Raw genomic sequence first — 24212 nt, 5'->3', positions numbered from 1 at the left:
ATATAAGCAGTGTTAGTAGTAACTGATTCAGTAGATGCTGATTTAATTTGATTTATACTTAAACTATAAAAAAAAATATCATGTCTGTGCATAATATGGTCTCTACAAACATAACAATCAGCACAAATGTTTTCAACAAAAATAAGAAATGCACCAAATCATCATATTAGAATGATTTCTGAAGGATCTTGTGACACTGAAGATGTTGATGGTGATGCTGAAAACTCAGCTTTGCATCGCAGTATTCAATTACATTTGAAACTGTAATACAACAGAAAACAGTTATTATAAATTGTAATAATACTTCACATTATTACTCATTTGGCTGCTTTGGCGAGAATTTTTTCATATATATATATATATATATATACACACACACACACACACACACACACACATATATATATATATATATATATATATATATATTTTTTTTTTTTTTGTGTTAATGCCAACCCCAAACTTTTGAACTGTAGTCTAAATGTGGCAAAATTATATCTAATACTTTTGAGATAAATGCAAGAAAATAGCTTTTACTCAAATAATGATCAGAGTCAGAAAAAGTAGTTTTTTGCACTGTATTTAGAAGCCAATAAGAGATCAAGTGCATGTCAAGTGAAAGCTGACTAAATGATTTTAGCTTCATCAGTGTAAATTAAATGCGATCTGTTTACTCAAATAGCACATTATTATCTACGAAGCAGACTGCATTATACTCATGCAGTACCTTCTTGTCAGCATCCTGGCCTGTTCGTCCTGAGTGGATGGTGGATTTAAGCTTCTCTAGGACAGAGCGACCCTCTGACCTTTTCTCATCAGGAGGTGTCAATGGCTTCACTGGGTGTGGACTAAAAGACATAATTACACCACAAGATTAGATGGGAAAGAGTGCTATAAACAATGGTGACAGCTTCATATAATGAGCCAATGAATTCATTCACAACAGCAAACCAATTAAGACATTTTCATGAAAAGTCCTTTGTTTTGAGAGAAAGGAGATCTCAAGAACGCAATAATTGCTATCTTCGGTTACCATTTTATGACCCGTTAGACCAGATGCATTAAAGGGTTAGTTCACCCAGATAGCAAATTTATGTAATTAATAACTTACCCTCATGTTGTTTCAAACCCGTAAGACCTCCGTTTATCTTCAGAACACAGTTTAAGATATTTTAGATTTAGTCTGAGAGCTCCCAGTCCCTCCATTAAAGCTTTGTGTACGGTATACTGTCCATGTCCAGAAAGGTAAGAAAAACATCATCAAAGTAGTCCATGCGACATCAAAGGGTCAGTTAGAATTTTTTGAAGCATCGAAAATACATTTTGGTCCAAAAATAGCAAAAACGACGACTTTATTCAGCATTGTCTTCTCTTCCGTGTCTGTTGTGTGATAGAGTTCAAAACAAACCAGTCTGGATATCCGGTTCACGAACGAATCATTCAGTTCACGAAATCGCACTCAAACAGTACACTGACTGAACTGCTGTGAAGAGAGAACTGAAGATGAACACCGAGCCGAGCCAGATAAGAAGAATCGAGATGCTGATGATACTGCGCATGTGTGATTCAGCGTGAAGCAGACTGACACACAGAGCACATGAACCGAACTGATTCTTTTGGTGATTGATTCTGAACTGATTCTATGCTAGTGTTATGAGCGCGGGTAAACCGAAGGCTTGAATCAAGGGCAATCATTGCAAATGACGCCATTAAGCCGAGCGCAAAAGAACCGGTGAACCGTTTTCTTCAACCGGTTTATTGAATCGAACTGTCTGAAAGAACTACTGGTGATCCGAAAACCGATGCAACTGGTTCTTGACTCGTGAACGAGTCAGTCTTTTGTTCGTTATCTGGCTCGGCTCAGTGTTCATCTTCAGTTCTCTCTTCACAGCAGTTCAGTCAGTGTACTGTTTGAGTGCATGCATTACTCCGTGATTTTGGTTTGTTTGAACTCAGAGGGAGTGTCAGCCACATTAAAAAAGTTATCAGCTTTAAGTCATTTGTGGATTAATGCGTATTAGAGATGCGAACCGTTTAAAACGATTCAGTTCGATTTCGTGAACTGAATGATTCGTTCGCGAACCGGATATCCAGACTGGTTTGTTTTGAACTCTCTCACACAACAGACACGGAAGAGAAGACAATGCTGAATAAAGTCGTCGTTTTTGCTATTTTTGGACCAAAATGTATTTTCGATGCTTCAAAAAATTCTAACTGACCCTTTGATGTCACATGGACTACTTTGATGATGTTTTTCTTACCTTTCTGGACATGGACAGTATACCGTACACACAGCTTTAATGGAGGGACTGAGAGCTCTCGGACTAAATCTAAAATATCTTAAACTGTGTTCCAAAGATAAACGGAGGTCTTACGGGTTTTAAACAACATGAGGGTAAGTTATTAATTACATAATTTTTCTATCTGGGTGAACTAACCCTTTAAGGAAGACCAAGATGCAAGAAGCCAAGCACCCGAAATCATAGAAACTTAAATTTACTTAGGCAAGCTTCTTGTGGACTCAACAACACACACTCACAGCTCACTAGGTTAACACCTGCTAATTGAAGTGAGGCTCCCCCATCTCTACTGTAGGATCCACAAGAGAGTGTGAGCCTATGTGTGACTGTCCATGGAGAAATCAGGAGACATGCTGCTACCACAAACAAATTAACACAAGAGCGAAGTAAGGATGAAGGGGAAGAATCACCCTGCAACCCGAGAAAGTGAACCACATTGATTGCTGCATATAAGACTTCCCAAAAGACACCTTTCCCAACCCCATAACACCATTTTCACAAGAAACATACCTAACACCACATAGTTGCAAAAATAAGAAATCTGTAGTTATTGACACTGGCAAGATATCAATGGTAGATGCATGCAGAACCTCACTTTGAGTTGCTGTAGCCCTTATGTAGACCAACACCAAAATAATTTCAATCATGGATGGACCATATAATGGTGGTCTTGTGTGTATCAGCCAATAAATTGTACTTTTTAATGGTATCCATGCAATATATTTAAGCTAAATATGAATAATTAGTTATTAGCACTGGCCATGTTGGGTCATCACAAATTTCTAGGAGTATAAATTTTCTGCTTCAATAATTACAGATTTTACCTTTAAACATCACTTAAGACCATTGCAAAGCAGAATGAAAGTGACTGTGAACCCAGGAATTAAAGAAAAATACCAGTGCAAGATAAAGACCTTCTCCCTTGACAACTACAACAAAGCTGAAGACCTCACCTGCTCTGATGATCAGATGTCTGTGTTTTAGCCTGGAGAAAAGGATTGAATGCTGTAGAATTCACAGCCTGCATAGTAGGAAGAGGAGCTGGACGTGGCACCTCTGAGGTACGGGGAATTGTGGGGAAGGGGAATACCTGGGGCAATGGATTATTGTCTACTGCTACATGTGGTGTTGAGGAAGCTACTGGTGAAAGGTCGAATAAAGAAGATGTAAAGTTAAGGCTAAGATCATCCCTTGAAGCCAGCGTTGGCTGGTCGAAGGGTGAAGGGGCTGATGGCTGGGATAAAGTGGGCCAATTTACAGGAAATATGTCTGGTGTCACAGATTGTGGGACAGCTGGAGTTGTCCAAAAATCAATATTTATGTCTAGACTATCGGTTTGTTTAGAATTTGGTTTTGGGTCATTGTGAGTGTCTGCAGATCCAGGGTTTTCATCCAGACCTTTGCTAGTACTAAGAAGGTGCATTGTAGTTGGCTGGGGTACAAAGATGTTTTTCAGGTCAGAATCAGTTATGACAAGGTCCTGAGTGATACTGGAGGTTTGTTCTGATGAACAATTGGATACAAACGCATTAGAATCAGTCAACTGGACTAAATGCAAGTTGTTCTCTGATACAATCCCAAAAGGTTCAATATTAAAGGATCCATCTTTTGGGCAGGTTTTACTCTCATCTACCAAACACGTGTCTGTATCTAATGATGCAAGCTGAGCCTCAAGTTCTGCTATCATTTCTGAGGTAACAACAATTGGTGACATGTCTTTGGGAAAGTCGGATTTCTCAACAATGTCCCCTGAGGGGTTGCACTGTAGCACTGCTTCATCAAACTCTGACTTTATTATGTTCTCAGGTGATGTATTGGGTGAGGGGGCTAATTTGGGGGAAAAGGTATGCGTTTCTGGCAGGAGATCCAATAAGCAATTATTTGGTAGAACATCCAGAGGAGATTCTTGTTTTGTTAAGGCTTCTGGAAAAGGTTTAATGTTTTCTGCTATGACCTCATCTTGCTTACAACCCATTTCTGGTATGCCTTTTGCAGAAATGTCATCTCGTTGCACAACATTAGGGATATGGTTTGGCAAGGATTTGAATTTTGAAGTGTCTTCAGAAAGAACCTGTCTTGGTTTCACTCCCTTTGTAAGCTCTAAGCTAGGGGAAACTGGGAAGTCCTGTTGAGATACACTAGTGAGATAATAGTCTGAATCTACACTCTTGTGCATGCTGTGGAGAAGAATGCGATCAGGTGAGAGCACCGAGTTGAGATCTGAAGCATCCTCCTCTGTCCCTGTTCTAATTACATTGGTGGGATGGAGATGTCCTACAGGAAGTGTTGGTCCATTAGAGGGCATTATTTCATCCTCTTCAGTGATGGTGCTGAGTTGACTTACCAGGTAATCTTTCTTAAATGGACTAGTTGGCAATTCATTGACTTTCTCTTGTTTGTCTTCCTGCATGTCATTAGACATTGAAAAATTAGGGCTATCAATTAGGTTCTCTGGAACAAAGTCTTCAATTTCAGAACAGATATTTTTACTACGGACACCCTCTAAGATACCATTTCCTGATTCATTCTGTAGCATGGTGTCCATAACTGCATTCATTTTCTCTCCATTCTTCACTGGCAGAGCAGTTGATACTAGGGAACTCTGTCCCAATTGAACATGGAATACTAAAGGCGTAGTGGCTTCAGCTAGGGACTTTCCACTTACTGCCACATTTTGAATGAGTGAGGCATTTGATCCCCAAAATTCTTCATCAAATTGTGTTATATTACTCTGAATGATGTCAGACTGTGGATAAAGACGGTGCTCAATAGACTGGTGGTCTAGGTCTCCAACTAAGGAATCAGATATCACTGTTGACTGTTCCAGTGTGTCACCTGAGCTGTTGTCTCCAAAGAATAGCATAGGAGCTTCATGGACTGTCCCAGATTCAATATCTTTAGCAAACTCTAGCATTTCAGGCCTCTGTGATATTTCAGGACTCACAGACACCCCCTCTGAGAATTCAAAGGAGATACTAGGAGGAAGTTCAACAGTGTCTGTTTTTGATACTGATGGCTGTGGGACATTTGTTTTGGTTTTTGGGTGGTCTTCAAGAGTTGTGTCATCGGCACCGTCTTCATTCTTGGAGGTAGCTGACAGTGCAGGATAAGGGCATGCAAGTGTATTCAATTCAGAAAACTCTAAACTGGAATTTTCAGGCAAGGAAATTTCAGATGAATTGAGATCAAATTCTAGGAAGACATGCGCCCCATTAGCAGTGAGGTCAGGCTTGTTAGAACTAGAGATAATATAATTAACATCACTTCCTGAAACTTGAGGCGTGTAAGAAGAAGTTTCCTTAAATGTCTCTGCAGTACTTGCTGAAGCAGTTTGTCCTAAAACAGTTGGGTAGTTTGTATCAGACAACATTAAACCACCCAATGCACCAGAGGGCTCTTGATTATTTGTTTCTATGAAGAGAGCAGGGAGTGTAACCAAATTCATTGTTTCATTCACATCCTCTGACTTCAATCTGTCCTTAGCAAAATGTTTAAAGTCATCCTTTTCTGTCGACCCCTTGAAGTAAGAAATTAAAGGATCAAATGAGATATCCATTTGGGAAAGTCCGTTTTGGTTTCCAGTCCTTAGCAAATCTGGGGTGGCATTACCATCAGACTGCGTTTGTGTTGAGCTAAAGAGAGAGGGCACATCAGGAGTTAAAGAAGCAGCAGAATGAAGCTCCTGAATGAATGGATTCTGCTGTGTGTGTGGGAGGAACGGATTGGCGTCAAAAAGGGGTGTGGGAGAAGTGAAGTGATTAGCGTTTTTGTCAGCCATACTCTGTGAAGGGTCATTAAAGGTCAAGGGTACAATGGGACAGATTGTACTGACACTTGAGTCTGACTGAGGAGACACCAGCGGGCTGTGAAAGGAAAGTATATAAAGTACACACCATTAGTGACCATGGCCTCCATTAAACCCATAATAATGGCGAGAAACATTGATGGCCATAAGCGGACCAGTGACCTTCACCGTCCAAAATGTGAAATTCTTCAGACAAGAGAGACTAATTTCCAACACCAAAAAAAAGAGAAAAAAAAGAAAGAATGAAGAGAAAAGACAATTAAGAAACCTCTAATTAGAGGACATGTTGTGGTCAAAATACTATACTATCATATTCAGCAGCATACATACTATGGAAAATATGCTTTTTTATTTATGTATATGTGATATATTGATGACATTTATGGTGCAATATGCAGTATAAAATCAGAGCACACTAGGATCAGGAAGATTCCCCAGAGTGCAATGGCAAACATAGGTCATATGATAACTTCTCAATATACTTCAGTTTAATAAATTTTGTCTACCTTATCTTTTGCTGTTCAAAGAAATACCACTGCAGTAGTGCCTCGTCATGTGGTAGGCAGAAAGTATGATGTAAGATAATATTTTGAACATAGTGTCTGGCTAGACCTGCTTTACTCTGAGAAACATTGAAATGCTGAGTTTGAAAGGTCATAACAATCACCCAACTGTATCGGAGGTAGAGGTGAGAGGAAGAAAAAGAAAGCCCGAGCAAACAAGATAGACTTCTACAGAGTCACATCTATTCCCATATAGTTAAGTTCACAAACAAAATCACTTTTTGCTTCAAGCAAGTAAACAAGAGCATGTGATTGGTTGAGTTATTTGACAAGTTCCAGTAGCTGAACTTCATTGACATTTTTATGAATTCATTTGAACTGGATGTCGCAAGGATAATAAAAACATGCTTGAAGGCAGTTGCTTGGGAAAAGATTAACAATAGTTGTGAGCTAAACGGCATTGTAAATGGTGATTGTCAAAATAAAACTGTTTTTATGTTAGGTCAAGGCTTAATATGTATCCATTTAATAGGTCATTAGTCAAAGATTTAGCCTGTTATGGGACATTTTATGGGTGAATAATAACTTGATCAGTATAGATGATATTCTCTTTGGTCTATTTGTTTATACACATTTATCTCACTTCCATCAGGATTGTAATAATTGACACAAATAATTGCTATTTCCAGAATGTTTTTGTTTTGCTGTGAAATCCTACCATAAATCATAGTCTAAGCATTTAATTTTAATCTTAAAGTTATCAAGAAGCAAATTGATAACTCATATCTTTGACAGACGCCAATATGGTGCATTAGAAACAAAATGTAAGCAACTAAATACTGCCAAAAAGAGCCTTGCAAGAACGATCTTAGAAAAATAATTTTAAAGTCTGAGGTTTTACTAATTTCAAAACTAGAAACAAAGAAACAAGAAACAAAAGGTCAATACTGGAAGCAAAAGTTGTATTCGCTTGTTTTTGGACTAAAAGGATTTAAAATAAATAAAACGTCAGTCTTAGCACATGTACCATATATGCAGATATGAGCAGTAATGCTGCTTTCTTCTGAGAAATATCACTTCAAGTGCCCTGCAGAGTGAGTACAACAATGATGCTCACTGTGGAATTTGCTCCAAGACATCAGCAGGAAACTTCAACATGAGATTAATTTGATACACCTGGAATTCACAGATTTAATTTTCCCCTTCATGTTTACCTTTTTGATGAAACATTTAATATGTGACATAACTGCAAGCTCTCCCAATTAACATGGAATTGATGAAGTTGCAAAATCCTAGAGGGTTATGTATCTGTTTATGCTCATGTGTGTGCACGTATCGATTGACGCAGCATGAAGAGGCGTTTCCCTACATTACAAAAACCCAAACCAAAGCTCTGAAAAAAATAGAACAGAGTGTGATCTACCAACACCCATGAAAAAATAAAATATTTACCAAACAATGGACAGCATACACACCTACAACAGAAACAAGAATGCAGTTATACTGGTTTAGGTCAGTGACAGAATTAAACTGAGTGACTCCTCCCATTCATAGCGAACACAAACACTCCCACACATTCAAATCCATCTGTCTGCAGTGAAAAATAGCACTTGCCGATGAAAATGGAAAAATCAAATCTTGGTATTGAGGGAGAACAAGTGTGAAGAGACAGAGAGAAAGTTAAAAGGAAACAACTCAAGAGTTCAGGTTTCCAGGCAACGCCTCCCTCTGCAATGCAGATGTTGAAACTAGATCTATGGCTGTCTATGTCATTTTTTTTTACTCTCAATGAACCACAAATACACACACACACACGCTTCTATTTAGCATTTCTATCATAAAATCAGCAAAAATGAGCTTACCTGGGTTTACTGTGTGAGTCCTTGGAGCTGAACCATCCTTTATGTTTGACTTCTATAAGTGGTTGAGCACGTTCTGCTTCCTCTTTGCTCACGATTGGTCCTTTGCCAGCCGAATCACCTTTCCCATGTGAGAACAGGCCCCTCCTTTTCTTGCTCTGAGTCTCTGTCTCTCCAGCAGGTATCACTGTTTCCAGCTCAACCTCATCTGTAAGTCTTCCAGCTTGCTCTAATGCTGCTACAATGGCTGCTTTTTCTTCCTCTCCGGGTTTATCGAAGGACCAGCGACGGCCATCCACAGGGCTGCCGCCCTGCTTGTCTTCCCCACGGTGAGAGAGGTTCTGCAGGGAGAGGGAGAGAGAGCCCTTCTGAAGCACCCCCAGGGCTGGGAGCAGGGGCTCGGGCCTTGGCTTTGACTGGGACTTGGGTAGCTGGGTTGTCTGAGGCTTGGCTGGCAGCGTGGTTGCCTGTGGTTGACCTGACTGAGTTACTGGTTTGGTTGACTCTGGTTGAGCTTGCTGAAGTACGAGTGATGGTGGGTGGTGAGTAAGAGGAGACGTTTCCACCGGATTCCCATTCACCCAGACTGAAGGAAGCAAAATAGGGGTGTCGTTCTCTGACATCACAGAATGAGGCACTGGTAAGTTGATGTCATACATCACATGTCTGACAGGAGACACCTGTGGTGAGGGAGCCACTGTGTGTTCTGAAAGAAACAACAGGCTTTAGTCCCACTTTATATTAGATGGCCTTAACTACAATGTACTTTATTAAATCATGAGTCATATTTTCTTGCAAAACACTTTTGCTGCTATTGAGGCAGGATACAGGTAAGGGACAGGCTTGGTGGTAATGGTAGGATTAAGGGTGGGTCAACAGTGTAATCATAAATGTAATATCAGAAATTAATTACATATGTAATTACATCCAGGTATTAAGTTTAATGTAAAAACATGTATGTTCAAAATAAGTGCAATGTATCAATTTATTAATTAAAAAAATACATAACTAGTTACGGCCACCTAATATATTAAAGTGAGACCTACATTTTTTTTTTCATATTTTGACATATAACTGAGTGAAACAAACTATCATAAGGGAAAACAAAAATGTAGTGTGGGGACTTGTTTCTCATCAGTTGTTGATTTGATGGATCTGAATTTGAACTTGTAAAAAAGGGGTGTAGTTTAAGTAGACTAAATAACTGGAGAGCCAATACGTCACCAAAGAGAAGTATGTAGTTTCACCAAAAGGTCGAGTTATAAAAAAAAAGAAAAAGCACTATTATTCTACGCTGCTTTCTACAATAAACACTGAGATGATTTCCTGTTTTCATGAAGCCTCTCCTTCAAAAATACGTGATTGGTTAGCTGGCCCAGTGTGTTGTGATTCGCTAAATCGCCAGTGCATCTCTAAACGTCACACCCCTCGCCTCAGCGGCATGTGATCCAGTTATGTTGTAAGCAATGGCATCATCATTACGGTTTATCAATTTGAGCCAGATTGAGACGCAGAGGATATAAGTGAAGAGGATCACACAAGAACATGTGCAAGCACATGGCTCTTAATGGTGTGTTTATTGTTTGTTGTTGTCTCATACTTTTAGATACGCTGTTATTTGTAAATGCTACTGCTTCTCTTAGCTTTTAATAAATGGTTTTATCCTGATTAAAGTTTTAATACAACACAGCAACCGCATGAACTTAAATGTTTAAAACTTCTCATAGCTATGTAAAAAAAAATTTATCTATACACAAAGTGTATAATTGGAACACAGTTTATTGGAGCTGATGATCAGGTAAGAGAGACAGAGAGAGAGCAGAGCGTGTGCAGAGCAGGGAACAGGATTAAGAATTTTGATTAGATTTTGAAACTTGTGAATCCATTAGAATCGTTAGAAGACATTCGCGATTCATATATGAGATTTTCGTGCACCCCTAGATTTGTCGACATGGTAACAACTCTTCATCTTCTCTAAAACACCACAACATGTCCTCGCCCCTTTGTTGCAAGTTCCTGGGTGTGGAGTTTATCAGGGTTTGTGATGTCACAAAAGTAACTCCTTGTAGTCCCTATGAGCCATTTTTGTCGGAATGAAACTATAATAATTTTTAAATATCTCCAATTGCAACTTTCAGCCTTGCAATTTTGCAGATATTTGTTTATGCTCAAACAGCAGCATTACACACTAAATAACGTTAAAAAAGTGAAACCGCAATAAACCACCCATTTAAGCTCAGTCAGCAGCACTTGAGACATAATACTGAATCTTCACTGTAACTTTTTTTTTAAATGAGGGATCAGTCTAAATTTGTTTCTTGAACTTTAAATCATGTAAATATGTTCTAACAGACTCCAAAAAATTTTTATCAACTTGAATAAGCATATTATGGGCACTTTAATATGTGTATTAGTTAAGCTTTAAAACTGTTTAAAATTAAATTTTTTACAGTTATTTCACTGTTTTAGGATTTACATTACATAGTCATGACAGCAAAGTGGAAAAACTGAACAGGTTAATGAGCAGTTTTTTCCACACTAAAATCACGTTAACAAGTTTTGTTTTGTTCCTCAACTACTGAAACAAAGAATTCTAATGTTTATAGATTGACCCCATTCATCTCCACTGCAAAAACCGCACTCTAACACAGATTTTTTTTTTTTTAATCATTATTTATTTATAGATCGTTTAAAAGAAAAGCAGTTGGACATTCATTTTTATATCAATTGAGTTGAACTTGTACTGAACCTGGAATATATATTTAAAAAAATATATATTTAAAGATTTAAAAAATACTATTTAAAAAGAATAACACCCAGATTTTGCTGTGCATACCTGGACTGTTGTCTGTAGTCAGGTTGCTGCTGTTACTCGGAGAGTTGGACAGATCTGAGACCACCACACTGATACCTGCTGTCGGGCTGAGGCTGCCGCCCCGCGATGAAGACTCGCTGCTCTCTGAGCCCAGTGACGTGCTTGAACGCGTGTCTGAAGACTTCCTTAACCTCCCACGCAGGAAAAAACTTCTCATCTTACTCCTGCGGGCCTCCCCTCCTTCATCATCCTCATAGTCTTCCTCTCCACCCCCATCACTCGGCAGGCGCCCCTGCATGTGTGCCAGTGCTCCGTATCCACCAGGGACAATGGCAGAAGAGGAATCTTCTTCGATAGAGCGCTTCTTAGCTCTCATGCGTTCTCTGAGCTTATCGAAAGCAGAACGAGGTTTGTCTTTCATGGAAAGGTCGTACATGCTGGCCGTCAGGTTGTGCCGAGTGAACTGTACAGTCAACTGAAGCTCCCCTCGTTCTTTCTCCTTTTTGCCAGTTTTAGAATGCAGCTGGTACCACCTATGAGCAATAATGATTTCAGAAAACGTGTTAAGGGATACACCGATGAATGCAAGCGGAACTACATCATCTAACTCTTTATAGCAGGGGTCACCAAACTTGGCCTTGGAGGGCTGGTGTCCTGCAGAGTTTAGCTCCAACCCTAATCAAACACACCTGAACACGCTAATTGAGGTCTTGTTAGGTATACTTGAAACTTGCCAAGTTGGAGCTAAACTCTGTTTTTTACAAACAAACTGGCCGATTCCGATTTCCGATTTTTTTTAAGCAACAAACAAGGAAGAAGGAAAGTGTGGATAAACAAGATGTTTATTTGGTATTTAATTGGCCAAACTGTCTTTTGGCTATTGAAAACAATAACCGTAACCATCTGAAATTAACGGCAGAAACTGCACAGTAAGTAGCCTACATTTAATACAAACATAGATGGTACAGACATCAGCATTTAGCTTTTGTTTTTTAATTGGGTTGAAACTACATTGAACTGGCCTTAAATTAAAAGATTAACTGTGACCATGTGAAATTAAAGGCAATAACTGCATAGTTCTACAATCCAAACAACAAAATCAACACACATTCAATAAGATGTTTCTTAATCAGCATTCAGTATTAGTTTTAGTTTTTAAATTTGGTTTTAAATTTTAAAAAAAAAGGTCTTTGATATAAATAAATTATTCCAAAATGTTAAAATCAAATAATGTTGGTGCGAATAAAACAAAGATGGAATGTATTTCATTCGTCCAATAAAAAAAGAAAAAATTGGGTAATGATTCACATCTATATTTTTTTTACTTGAGCCAATGAAAAATATCTAACTATTGGCTCAAGTTATAAAACAATATAGACTTTACCCTAATTTTTTCACTTTTTTTCAGTGTGCTACAGCAGGTGATTTTTAAATCAAATTACGTTGATGTAATTTTAACGTAAAAAAAAAAGAAAAATCATCCTATACAGAACTGACGTTTACTTCTGGCTTTTCAAACATGTATGCAAGTTCTACTTTACAAAATTTTATTTGATGATTTCAGTTTTTGTCCCTGCATTGTCTCCGCTTGTGCAGGGCACGGACAGGTACGCTCTCACAGCTTCAGTGAGCAGGAAAGGGACTCTTATTTTGTGAGGTCGGCTGTTCGCTTCCTGCTATCTGTGCCTCAGACATGTAGCTCTGCACTTCCAGTGCTGAACGGCTGCCCGTGTCCTGCGCACAGATTTCGAAATACTTCCACACAACTGACATGATAGTGAATGATTACAATGTAGTCTGTGCACGCGGGCGCACTTCCAGAAAAATTGTCCGGAAAAAATACCAAAAACCATCCGATTGCCGATTTATGGCCGGTCAACCGGTGCATCCCTACATCAAAGTATCAGCCATCAAGAAAAGCATATACATTTAAGCTGCTAAGCTAGATGTAATTTCTTATTTAATTTAATAAATAAAAAAAACTTTACCTTTTCTGTATTCAGAAATTAGTAATTCTTTATTCTGTAATGTTAATGTTTTTAATATATTTCCAATTGAAACCAAAGCTAAACTTAAAGTACAAATCCTGGAAAGAATCCTCAAAAAACATTGCAACCCTCTACATTGCGAGTAAATCACTCGCATATGCAACTACATTTTACTCTGGGCGACTAAATTATGTCTATTGTTAGCCATTGGCTAATAAATTCTTAGATTTTACTGGCCAGTATGTGTGTTCAAGTCTATTATAAGATTAGCACATTTTCACTCGCTAAACACTAACTGAGCGCTTCAGAGTTCTCTCTCCATCAAGTGATCTGTACTGTTCAGTTCATCTCAACTGAAAAGATATGCCGGTTTCTCCGGTAGTGGGTGGGGCTAATGAGCAATTGGCAATTTCATTGGCTGGCGCTGTCTATTACCGTCCCTGTTTTGATTTCAGCAAATCAGTTCAACTGAAGACAGACAATGTGATTAATATTCATGAACCTAGCAGCTCATCAATCCATAATCTACATATGTAATTACATCCAGGTATTAAGTTTAATATAAAAACATGTATGTTCACAATAAGTACAATGTATCAAATTATTAATTTAAAAAGAACATAATTAGTTACGGCCACCTAATATATTAAAGTGAGACCTACATTTTTTCTTCCATATTTTGACATAACGGAGTGAAACAAACTATCATAAAGGAAAAAAAATGTAGTGTGGGAACTTGTTTCTCATCAGTTGCCACCCTGGGGTGGCAGAGACGAAGATGTGCTAGGTGATGTGGATCTCAGCTCTCTTCATCTCCTGGTTGCAGCGATGACTCCGAGACTGTACGTGTGCATTTAAGATACCTAACCAACGACGGTTGCAACAGGGCTGAGGGCTGGGTTGGAAAATATGTGACATCATTATGTTTTTTAATTTAATCAATGTTGATTATGAAAGTGAGCATGCAGCATGAGAAAGATATGATACATCATGAGATGTGCAATATGTCTGGAGACATGGGTAAAACATTGACCACTTCATTAAGTTTTGTTATGTAGTCTCTTTTTTTAAATATTTTCGGTTTGTATAAATTGTATCTTAATTTTGATCAGTGTTTAATCAAGCAATTGCCTGTATTTAATAAATAAGAAGCAAATATATAGCAGACAATGTAATAAGGCACTGACACGATCAATTGCATTGCACGTGAACTGGAAGGTGCCGAAACTCAGCTTGTGCCTCACAGATTTGAGAAATATAGGCTATTATAGAAAGCTTGAAATGTCTACTTTTAAACGAAAATATTAAAAACCAAAATAAATAGGCTACTCTCTGAATATGTAATCCATATGAAATGTGCATTTCTCTCTGGCGTTCATGGCGAGACCGCATAGTCAACTTCATCTTTGCAGCGACACATAAAACACCAGTCTATTAATAATTAATTAAATGTCTCCTTGCTATTTTAGACGCAGTCAAATTGGATTTTTCTGGCCTCATTAAGGACTTCTCTGCCAGAAAATCAAGAAAGAAAAAATGTAGATGAGAGAGACAACAGCAAGTGATGAGAGAGAGAGAGAACATAATTAAATGGTTGATTCTAAGCACTGGGCCTTGTTTGTAATGTTCAATTTTTCATTTTACTAACGTGGTGTGGTGGTAATTGTCTTACTGTTGTGGTCCACCACTTGAAGGAATGTAAAGAAAATACTGTAGTGTTGGCTGTCTCAATGTGTGTGTTATGCCAGTTTACCGTAGTTGCATATGGACATGTGTGGAACTAAATCATTTTTTTCGGGGGGGGGGCTCACACAAAGAGCAGCCTAGGGGCCCCTGACCACCTTAATCTGCCCCTGTCCATAGTGCATTGTATGTTGTTAGTATGGTAGTAGAATTAGCAGTAGTATTATCTTTTTATAATAAATATGATCCAATACAATTTTTTTTTTTTACAGAAACCCTAGTTTTAGTTCTAATCACTAAAGTTCTATCATTAAATAGTGCTTAAAACCATAATATAATGCTTGACTGACTGATTAAGAAGCTAAGATTTAAGAAGCTGTGCCATTTTACAAAGATAAGCTGATTGGAATCATATATATATATATATATATATATATGTGTGTGTGTGTGTGTGTGTGTGTGTGTGTGTGTGTGTGTGTGTGTGTGTGTGTGTGTGTGTGTGTGTGTGTGTGTGTGTGTGTGTGTGTGTGTGTGTGTAAAATAGTATATCAGTCAGGCGAGTAAATTAAATTTTTTATAAGATAATCAAATATAAAATGAAATCTCTTAAAAATCTCAAAATGCTCAAACCTAACAAACAACACTGACTAGACTATATAGAAAAAATAACACAGGCCTACACACTAAAAATATATCTTCACGAATCTTCAAAATATATATTCATGTTTGAAACGAGGGGAAATTATCAATTTAACATTATTTAGATTTCTTAAGTTGTTTTATTTGAGACAAAATGCACAGAATTTTAATACCAGCCATTTTTCAGTTATTACAAAGATATATGTGCATTTTTTGTCTCTGCCCTTTGGATCGGTGGAATTGTGAGTGAACCTTTATATTTCTAGCAGTCAGTGAAGGCTGAAGGATAGATTTATTGATCTGATGCTGTTGGGTTTGCCAGGTGCCCTCTCCTCTACATTCACACTCACACATACAGTTCTCATTTTCCTACACAAATACACAAACATTATGTTTGAACTTAGATCTCAATGCAAATGGAGTTACTGCTAAATTAAATAGAGGATTCCCTGATACTCAGCTTCATGTAAACAAACACAAATAGCTACACAGACAAACTCACACATGCTGACAAAGGCAGAGCTGGGACAAGAAGGTCAGCTTTCTTCCATCAGCATTATTGCTTATCTAGACACTTCACACGACAGCAAGACACACACACATACACACACACTAATAATGCTATTTTCTTATCGTTAGAAACTTGGCTGTTTAAACGGGCCTTTGACAACACATTAAAAGAAAACAATTAACCAATTAACAGATGAACAGATATGCAGATCCACCCACACAGGAATGTCTATTAATTATTCACATTTACTAATAAACACATTTGGCATTATTCCAGTTTTGTTGCTATGGTAGCATCACATTGATGAGACACTGGGATATGTTGTTTAATATTGCAATTAGTAAAGGTGGATAAATTAGTTTTTACCATTAAAATTGTTTCTCCTGTTCAAGTTCAGACAAAACTATAGGATTGTTTAACAGGTATTACTTCAGTTTTGCTTGGACTATGGGTTGAAATGGAGATAGTTTATGTTCCAAATCAGATTAAAAAGCAATCAGTGAATCTGGGAAAACAAAGATTTTCACGCATACACAAACAGAAAAATATATCAGCCTTGTGAGCTTCATGGCAAAGTATCAAAGATCACCAGCAGCATCATCACAATCTCTCACAGGAAATCAAACATTCTCCTTCCAGGTGGTTCATCTACAGCCCTGAACACAGCGCAAAGTCACTTCATCCAAAAATGAACACCCTTGTCAATTCTAGATGTGCAAGCATAATTAAGTACCTACACTTCTCATCTTTTGAATCTCTTGTCTAATCACTGTTGATGTCATTTAACTTTAGTCTTTAAAAGCTAAATATTTCTCTGTAATTTTCTTAAATTCATGTATAGTTCAATTGACCAATTTATTCACAAGTGATGAATACTATTATGCCCACACTCAAAATATGCCAATCGGACACTCTCAAGGTGCAAGAAGGCCTAAATGATCGCCACTGTTGTAGACAATTTACTACATACATTCTATCATCATCTAATACTTTACACAATTTAGCATGTAAAAGGCTTTTTAATGTAATTTTGAAACCGTTCACCTTCAGGTTGTGGTACATGTGACTTTTTGCTGTTAAATCTTTAACTGACTTAAAGTAAACATGGAAAACTTATGTTTCAAGATAAGCTTTTACTGGACTGAAGCAATATGATTGTCAATTTCCATATTTTATATATATATTAATCATGGTAAAATGTGGGTATCAAATATTTCATTATGCTTGGTCTCAAACAATACAACATGATGAATATAAGCATCAAATATTACTGTATTAAGAAATACATTTGGGAGATACATAATGACAACTTATATTTTTATGCATATGTAAGTAGACTGTTATGTTGTTATAAAGACCTCCTTGAGTTACATTAAATTGATCAGAATTTCATCTTACTTTTTGGATGTAAATATCAGCGACTGCACAGCATTGCTTATTTTTGCCAAGTTTCAGCTACTAAATAAAACAGAGGCATTTTTTCCCTCAAACCCCGTATTCTCATTAAATCATGGTGTATAGTCTGATAAAACGTCTGATGTATCAAATATGATACTGAAAAAACAATTATCTTAAAACTATTTTTTAAATGTTCAATAAAATGAAATTTCAAAAAACTTTAGTTTTATGACTTATTTTGTCATATTTTACAGGGTTAAGTGTTTTACATTAATGCTACATGATGTTTCTAAACAACCTCTAAGGTCTAAGTATCTTGAGTAACATCTTCCATCTTTGAGGCAAAATGCCTTCTCTGCAAATGTTGAGTTATAGGAGGTAAATCACATGTATTGTAGCAGTATGTATTATGTACAATGGTGCGCTCAAACAATGCCTAGTCCACTAAGAAACAGAAAAGCAACATGAACTTGGTAAACTTGAAATCAGTAACTGAATATTGTGTCTTAATTTATTTGGAAAAACGTACCATGCAAAAGCAACTTTCTGTGTCTTTGAAGAGCTTAAGATTCAAAAGCAATTAGTCAGCAAGTCAAATGAGTCATTTTCACGTTCACTGTTGTCTTCTTTGTAGCATCTTTTACAATCACCACACTGAACCAATGAGCCCAAAACACCAACTAGTTCCAGCATCAATCTAAATAACCCAGATTCGACATTACAATCATTTCATCTCTATGTGAGGTGAGCAGCAGGTTAGATGTGGGCTGTATTGCTCAGCATCTAGCAGAACGGGCACTTTCACAGTGTGGTTCTTTTGAACAATGCCGTAAATAGATCGAAACACACATTTCGTGCCAGGTATAGAAAATCTGAGTTTCCCATCTGACTAAATGCTATAATCATGAAGTGCAGAGTCAAGAGTGACCTATTTGTTATGTCTTACAATGGTAATTTGCCAACCCACACACTAACTACATGATTCATCTGTCTACCCGATTCACCCCACCTACACAAACAAGGGGATATACCAAAACGCAATCTGGAAATCACCAGGTACCAAGAAGTGAGCAACACATTCAGCAAATATCAAACCTTCAGGGTCAATCTTCAGAATACTTTGTATATGAGGGACTACCTGAGACTGATGGGACCCAGAGAAGCAATCAGTTTTGTGCTAGGCTAAAGTATTTTTCCATGTATAACTTTGGGTTTGTGTCAAATGGAGATTGTAATTAATAAAAAGAATGAAATAATAATCTTCAAATCTTTATTTTCTTTACCAGTCTCGAGTCCCATGGAGGAGCTCCGGAAGGATGAAAGAGGAGTTACGACAGTGAAGGACAAGAGGGGACCAGCCCGTCAAAATGAGAGACCAAACAGCTGATAAAAACATAACAAATCACAAGTAATCCACAAGTGTCCAGTCCATCAATTAGCAGCTTGTGAAGAAAAAGCGGGTTTGTAATAAATAATACATTTCTCCAAATCTATTCTGACGATGAAACAAATTTGTCTACAATATCTTCAAACTATTCAGCACATTTGTATTTTTGGGCGAACTCTTCCTTTAAGAACAAATGGTGCAATGGATTACTGGTATACACAAAGAGGAAACAGTTTAATTTATTTATTAAATTAGAATTAATTTAATATAGACTGTAATATAGAATTACAGTCTTATTTTGGCTACCATTTACTGCCTGTGAGTAGTGTATACCTCTAATTGGCTAGATTATGTAGGCCTTTCACTGCAGTGTACGGTTGCAAAATAATTGTAATTGTGTTACATTACCTACACTTGACTTGTCAGTCTCACTTGTCATATAAAACAGGAACTTCTTCACAGAAGTTCAACATCAAGTCCGGTTTAATCTCTACAGAGATGATACCAGAAAAGCTAGAGAGCAGCACTAAAGAGCCTCTATATAACACACACACACAAAAATCTTATTTGCTTGCCTGTTACAGGAAGTGGGACATATACAGAGAACAAACCTCTCACAACTGTAGTGTTTGAGTCTAGATATAGAACCTCTCACCTCTCATTATACCCACAACTACTCAGGAAAATGTATTTCCTCAGAATCAGACACATAAACAGTCTACTAAAATACATCTTGAAACACTTTCCTTTGCATGCTACAATTACACAGATAAAAAAAAAAAGTTTCCTTTTTTTCTGGATGAACGAGAAATGAACTCCACCAGTCTGATCAAAGGTCCATCTTGAGCTGTTCTGAGCTTCTGATATCTAGCACCACAGCTGCTTCTGGTGTCACTCAAAAACTATTGGCTAATTCTAGAGAACAATATCCTAGTATGAATGGCCAACAGGTATGACAGCAAACCTGCAGATAGGTAGACGATAAATAGCATGGTCATAAAATTTTTATTCAAAAACAAAATTGTGTACGTCTATAGGTTCTCTGGTTACTATTTATTTAGGCCATTTTTAAAGCCATTTTTTCCTTTAATAATGTATTTAAATGGCCCTGCATTTTAGGTAATTACTTTTTTTAGGTGTAAAAAAATGCTTTTCAAATGGATTGTAATGCTACACAGAGTCACACATCACAATGCAGTGACACTGCTGTCAAATCAGGCCAACTGCCCAACTATTGTTGGTGGAGTGGTAAGGCAATTAAACAGTGCTGTGCTTTTATTTTATTATTAAACATCTGTCTTAACCATCTTTGAGTTACTAGGATTATAGTATAACCTAAAGAAGAGTTTTTTGGACTCCCTATTTGTATATGCTTTAATTTTGTAATGGATCTTAATTGGTGAAACTATGAAGTCAACCTCATTTCACAAGAAAGCGTAGCTATTTTACAAGATAGCAATACTGTATGTGAAGACATGCAATTTTTTATAAAAAAAAAACGTTAGTATGAAATCCACACCTAAACATCACCGTCACTATGGCAGACTGCACAATTAAAACCTATGAATAAGATGGTATGAATTCATACAAATTAGCCAAATGTCACTGTAAAATATCTGTGAACTGCAAATGTGTTGGTGAAGCACAAAGAAAATTACATTTAAAGAGAAAGCACATGATCCAAGCCTTAATTTTCGTTCTTGTGTCTTAGATAATCAGAAAGGTTACAGAGAAAATCTGCAAAAAACATTGGCACATTCCACACTTTGTCGGCAACTTCCGGTAACGAAATCAGACAAGATATGAAGAGCGCAGACCATCATCACAGATACAGGAGTCCCCCCAGCACACATTTTGGATGTCTCCCAGATGGGACACACCCATTTCAGCTCTTGGAGCCTCTAATAATGAGCTCAGGGGTGTTTGATGAGAAAGATGTGCATTGTGCATCACTGAGAGGACCAACAAACAGATATGGGAAACACAAGAAAAATCCCCCTACTTTCCCCTTCAACATCCAGGACAATTTAAGAGGGTGTGACTGCAGAGGAACAGATTGCAGCAACAAATAAGACATATCCAACTAGGCTGATGGCACAATATTAATTCTCATTCCAGTATCCAGAGTTAAAAGCAGCACAACTGCTTCTTCAGACTGACACTAATAATAACAACAACGACTAATACAAAACAGCAAACACAAACTTACTCATTTCTCATGTATTTCCGTTCCTGAAATGCTTCATCCAGAGGTATGACAGCCTGGCCCAGAAACACATCCAGTCCTATGAGAGCTCGGTGCATCACGGTGAGGGTCAGGTCGCCAGCACCGGGTGGGATCGCGTCTCGCCCTCCCCCCTCCAGGACCCCCGGCTGCAGCTCGAAAGAGCACTCCTCGCCCCATTCCGGATCCGTGGTCTTCTCCATCACACAGGTGGAGTATTTCTCTTTGCCCAGCTGGATGATGGTGTAAACGTCGCTGGTGCCGTGTTTACCCTTCGCACGCAGCCCTCGGGCCCGTAGCACAGTTACCTGCACGTGCGTCGGCACCCATCGCTGCTCCTCGTCATTCTTCACCAAGGACATGGTCACCGGTGCACCGATAGTGCGGCAGCTGTTAACGGCTGTCTCCCGGTCGAGCGTCGCCTAGTAACCGCCAGCCTATCGTCGTGGTCCACGGCAAAACATTTCGGCACGCGCGAGACGTCGGTGTTCGCGCGCCGGCGTGGGTCGTTTCTCTCTGCGGCGGTAACGTTATAGCCGGTCCGGTCCACCGACGTCACTGCTTTCTCCTCTCCGCAGGACAAGGAAGTGACTCGAAGTGGTACAGCATACTGCATTCGCGTTGCTCTAAAATACGCGCTCTTTCGTGTGCATTTAAGAAAAAAGTCTTAAAGTCGTTCGTTGTCGGACCGCTTATGATAAAGGCTAAACTTAAAACTTAAGCACCGTGGTCCAGTTACCCCGTGTGAGAACCCGAATACTGCCTTATGATGACATAATGTTGCAGATACGGTGATGCGCGGAAGTTAAATGGCGAAGAGACTGGTACAGGGCAGGGTTCAACCCTCGTGTTGTACTCAGAAACTTCACAGACTTGTCATTTTTGTCCCACACTGAAAACCATTAAAAATTAATGAATATTTAATAGTTCCCAGTGCGGGACAAAATTCATAAATGAGGTGCAAATAAGTCATTTAAACGTCTTTAAGGAAAAAGTGTTTGTCATGTTGAAAACTGTACATGATGTTAAATTATGTTAAGAAGATAAAGCATTCCAATGTATGTATCATTTTGCTTTGAATTCATGAACAGTGTGCATAATTTATAAATACATCTGTAATATAAACCCACTTACATTTATCACAACAATCCATGGGCTTTCATCTTGTCAAATGTCATACTTTTTTTCTATCTCTCAAATATGTCTAGCTGAAAAGATGGAAAATAATCCACTACCCATGGAATAGTAAATAGGAGGCGATTGCTTGAGCCAAAATGAGAGCATTAATGCTTTGCTAGCTATAACTATAGGTAGCTGACACTTTTCTCTTTTTTTATAAGTTTGGCACAACTGAGATTTTGGATTAATCTTTACATAGGTATATAGGCAGTGCTTTAAGTGGCCCAAAAGAGGTGCCGGTACTCTATTATAGCCTAATATATAAATATATATATATATATATATACATATATATATATATATATATATATATATATATATATATATATATATATATATATATATATATACACACATATACAGTACAGACCAAAAGTTTGGACACACCTTCTCATTCAAAGAGTTTTCTTTATTTTCATGACTATGAAAATTGTAGATTCACACTGAAGGCATCAAAACTATGAATTAACACATGTGGAATTATATATGGAATTATATACATAACAAAAAAGTGTGAAGCAACTGAAAATATGTCATATTCTAGGTTCTTCAAAGTAGCCACCTTTTGCTTTGATTACTGCTTTGCACACTCTTGGCATTCTCTTGATGAGCTTCAAGAGGTATTCACCTGAAATGGTCTTCCAACAGTCTTGAAGGAGTTCCCCGAGAGATGCTTAGCACTTGTTGGCCCTTTTGCCTTCTGTCTGCGGTCCAGCTGACCCCTAAACCATCTCGATTGGGTTCAGGTCCGGTGACTGTGGAGGCCAGGTCATCTGGCGCAGCACCCCATCACTCTCCTTCTTGGTCAAATAGCCCTTGATGCCTTCAGTGTGACTCTACAATTGTCATAGTCATGAAAATAAAGAAAACTCTTTGAATGAGAAGGTGTGTCCAAACTTTTGGTCTGTACTGTATATATATATATTTTTTTTTTTTTTTTTTTTTTGATGACCCCCTCCATCCCCTGAGGTAACAACTATAGGTCCTATTGAAGGGGTTTTATATACAGCAGTCAACAGACGACCTTATAAAAAATAACAAATCCTTTTATTAGTTTGTGGATTTTCTTGAGCTAGAAAGTGTTACTGAACATAAATACAATGTGCAAAAGGATTTTGAAAAAATACCCTTAGAAAGAGTTACTGCATTACTTCATTTGCTTGCGTCTGACCTGCAGCGATATCATTCTGGCTTGGTGGGGTGTCAGCCGGGGTGTCAGCCAGCGAGTCATCTGATTCTGACCGTGTTCTTTTAGTACTCAGAGTCTGAAGCCAGGAGAGCATATTAAGTGTTGTTCGCTGTATTTGTATGTTTACCAAGCCGAGTGTGCGCGTTTCACACACCCTCTCCGGCCACGTTGAGTTGTTGACACTGACAATGGCGCATGCGCTTTTCACTTGTAAAACTCAAGGGTGTATGGGTAATGTAGTCTCTGCTCTCGGTGGGACGAATGAGGAAGCGTGCATTGTGAAGGGCGCTCTGAAAAGCGGCAGCGCAGGCAAAGGATTAAAACCTCTATTAAAACAGATGTCCAAATGAGCGTACTGGTACACTAAAAGCACGTTCTGGGCGCACGGAGAGGTGGCGGTACGCTCAAGAGCTATACCGGCCCACTTAAAGCACTGTATATAGGCAATACTTTTTTAGACGTTTCATTTAATCAATTCTGATTAAAAAAAACTTTAAGGTAGTTTTAGATGGATTGTAGTGTATCATACCACAGATTGTCACCCTGCAGGACATTGCATTCAGCAGTTTTAAAACATAGTTTCTAACTCTACTTTTTCTCCCTAGCTTACAAGCTTGAAAATGTCTTACTTCTTGTTGGGGTCCTGAATTTCAGCATCAAGGATACCCAAGAGATTGCCCATTTAAAAATGTATTTTGTGAGGCTTTCACCAAGACTCAATAATATGTGACA

At 38.1% G+C, this 24212-nt stretch overlaps 1 protein-coding gene across 6 annotated transcripts in view; it reads right to left on the bottom strand.

Moving 5' to 3' along the window:
- Positions 1-24212, bottom strand: part of rab11fip5a (RAB11 family interacting protein 5a (class I)) — a 30339-nt gene that overhangs the window by 2759 nt on the left and 3368 nt on the right. The window contains exons 1-5 of one of the 6 annotated variants that reach the window (XM_059566365.1): positions 21098-21710; positions 11304-11815; positions 8471-9173; positions 3254-6163; positions 728-848 (exon numbers count right to left, since the gene is read on the bottom strand). In XM_059566365.1, the coding sequence (XP_059422348.1) occupies positions 728-848; positions 3254-6163; positions 8471-9173; positions 11304-11815; positions 21098-21474 (4623 nt within the window). In that variant the 5' untranslated portion in view covers positions 21475-21710. Of the gene's footprint in view, positions 1-727; positions 849-3253; positions 6164-8470; positions 9174-11303; positions 11816-21097; positions 21711-24212 lie in introns of those variants that run through there. The other 5 variants (XM_059566367.1, XM_059566366.1, XM_059566368.1 and 2 more) reach the window with 5 other exon arrangements.

Source organism: Carassius carassius, chromosome 14, assembly GCF_963082965.1.
Source record: "Carassius carassius chromosome 14, fCarCar2.1, whole genome shotgun sequence".
Taxonomy (NCBI): Eukaryota; Metazoa; Chordata; class Actinopteri; order Cypriniformes; family Cyprinidae; genus Carassius; species Carassius carassius.
The sequence above is the reverse complement of the archived record's forward strand: the minus strand, read 5'-3'. Positions and strand labels throughout refer to the sequence as shown.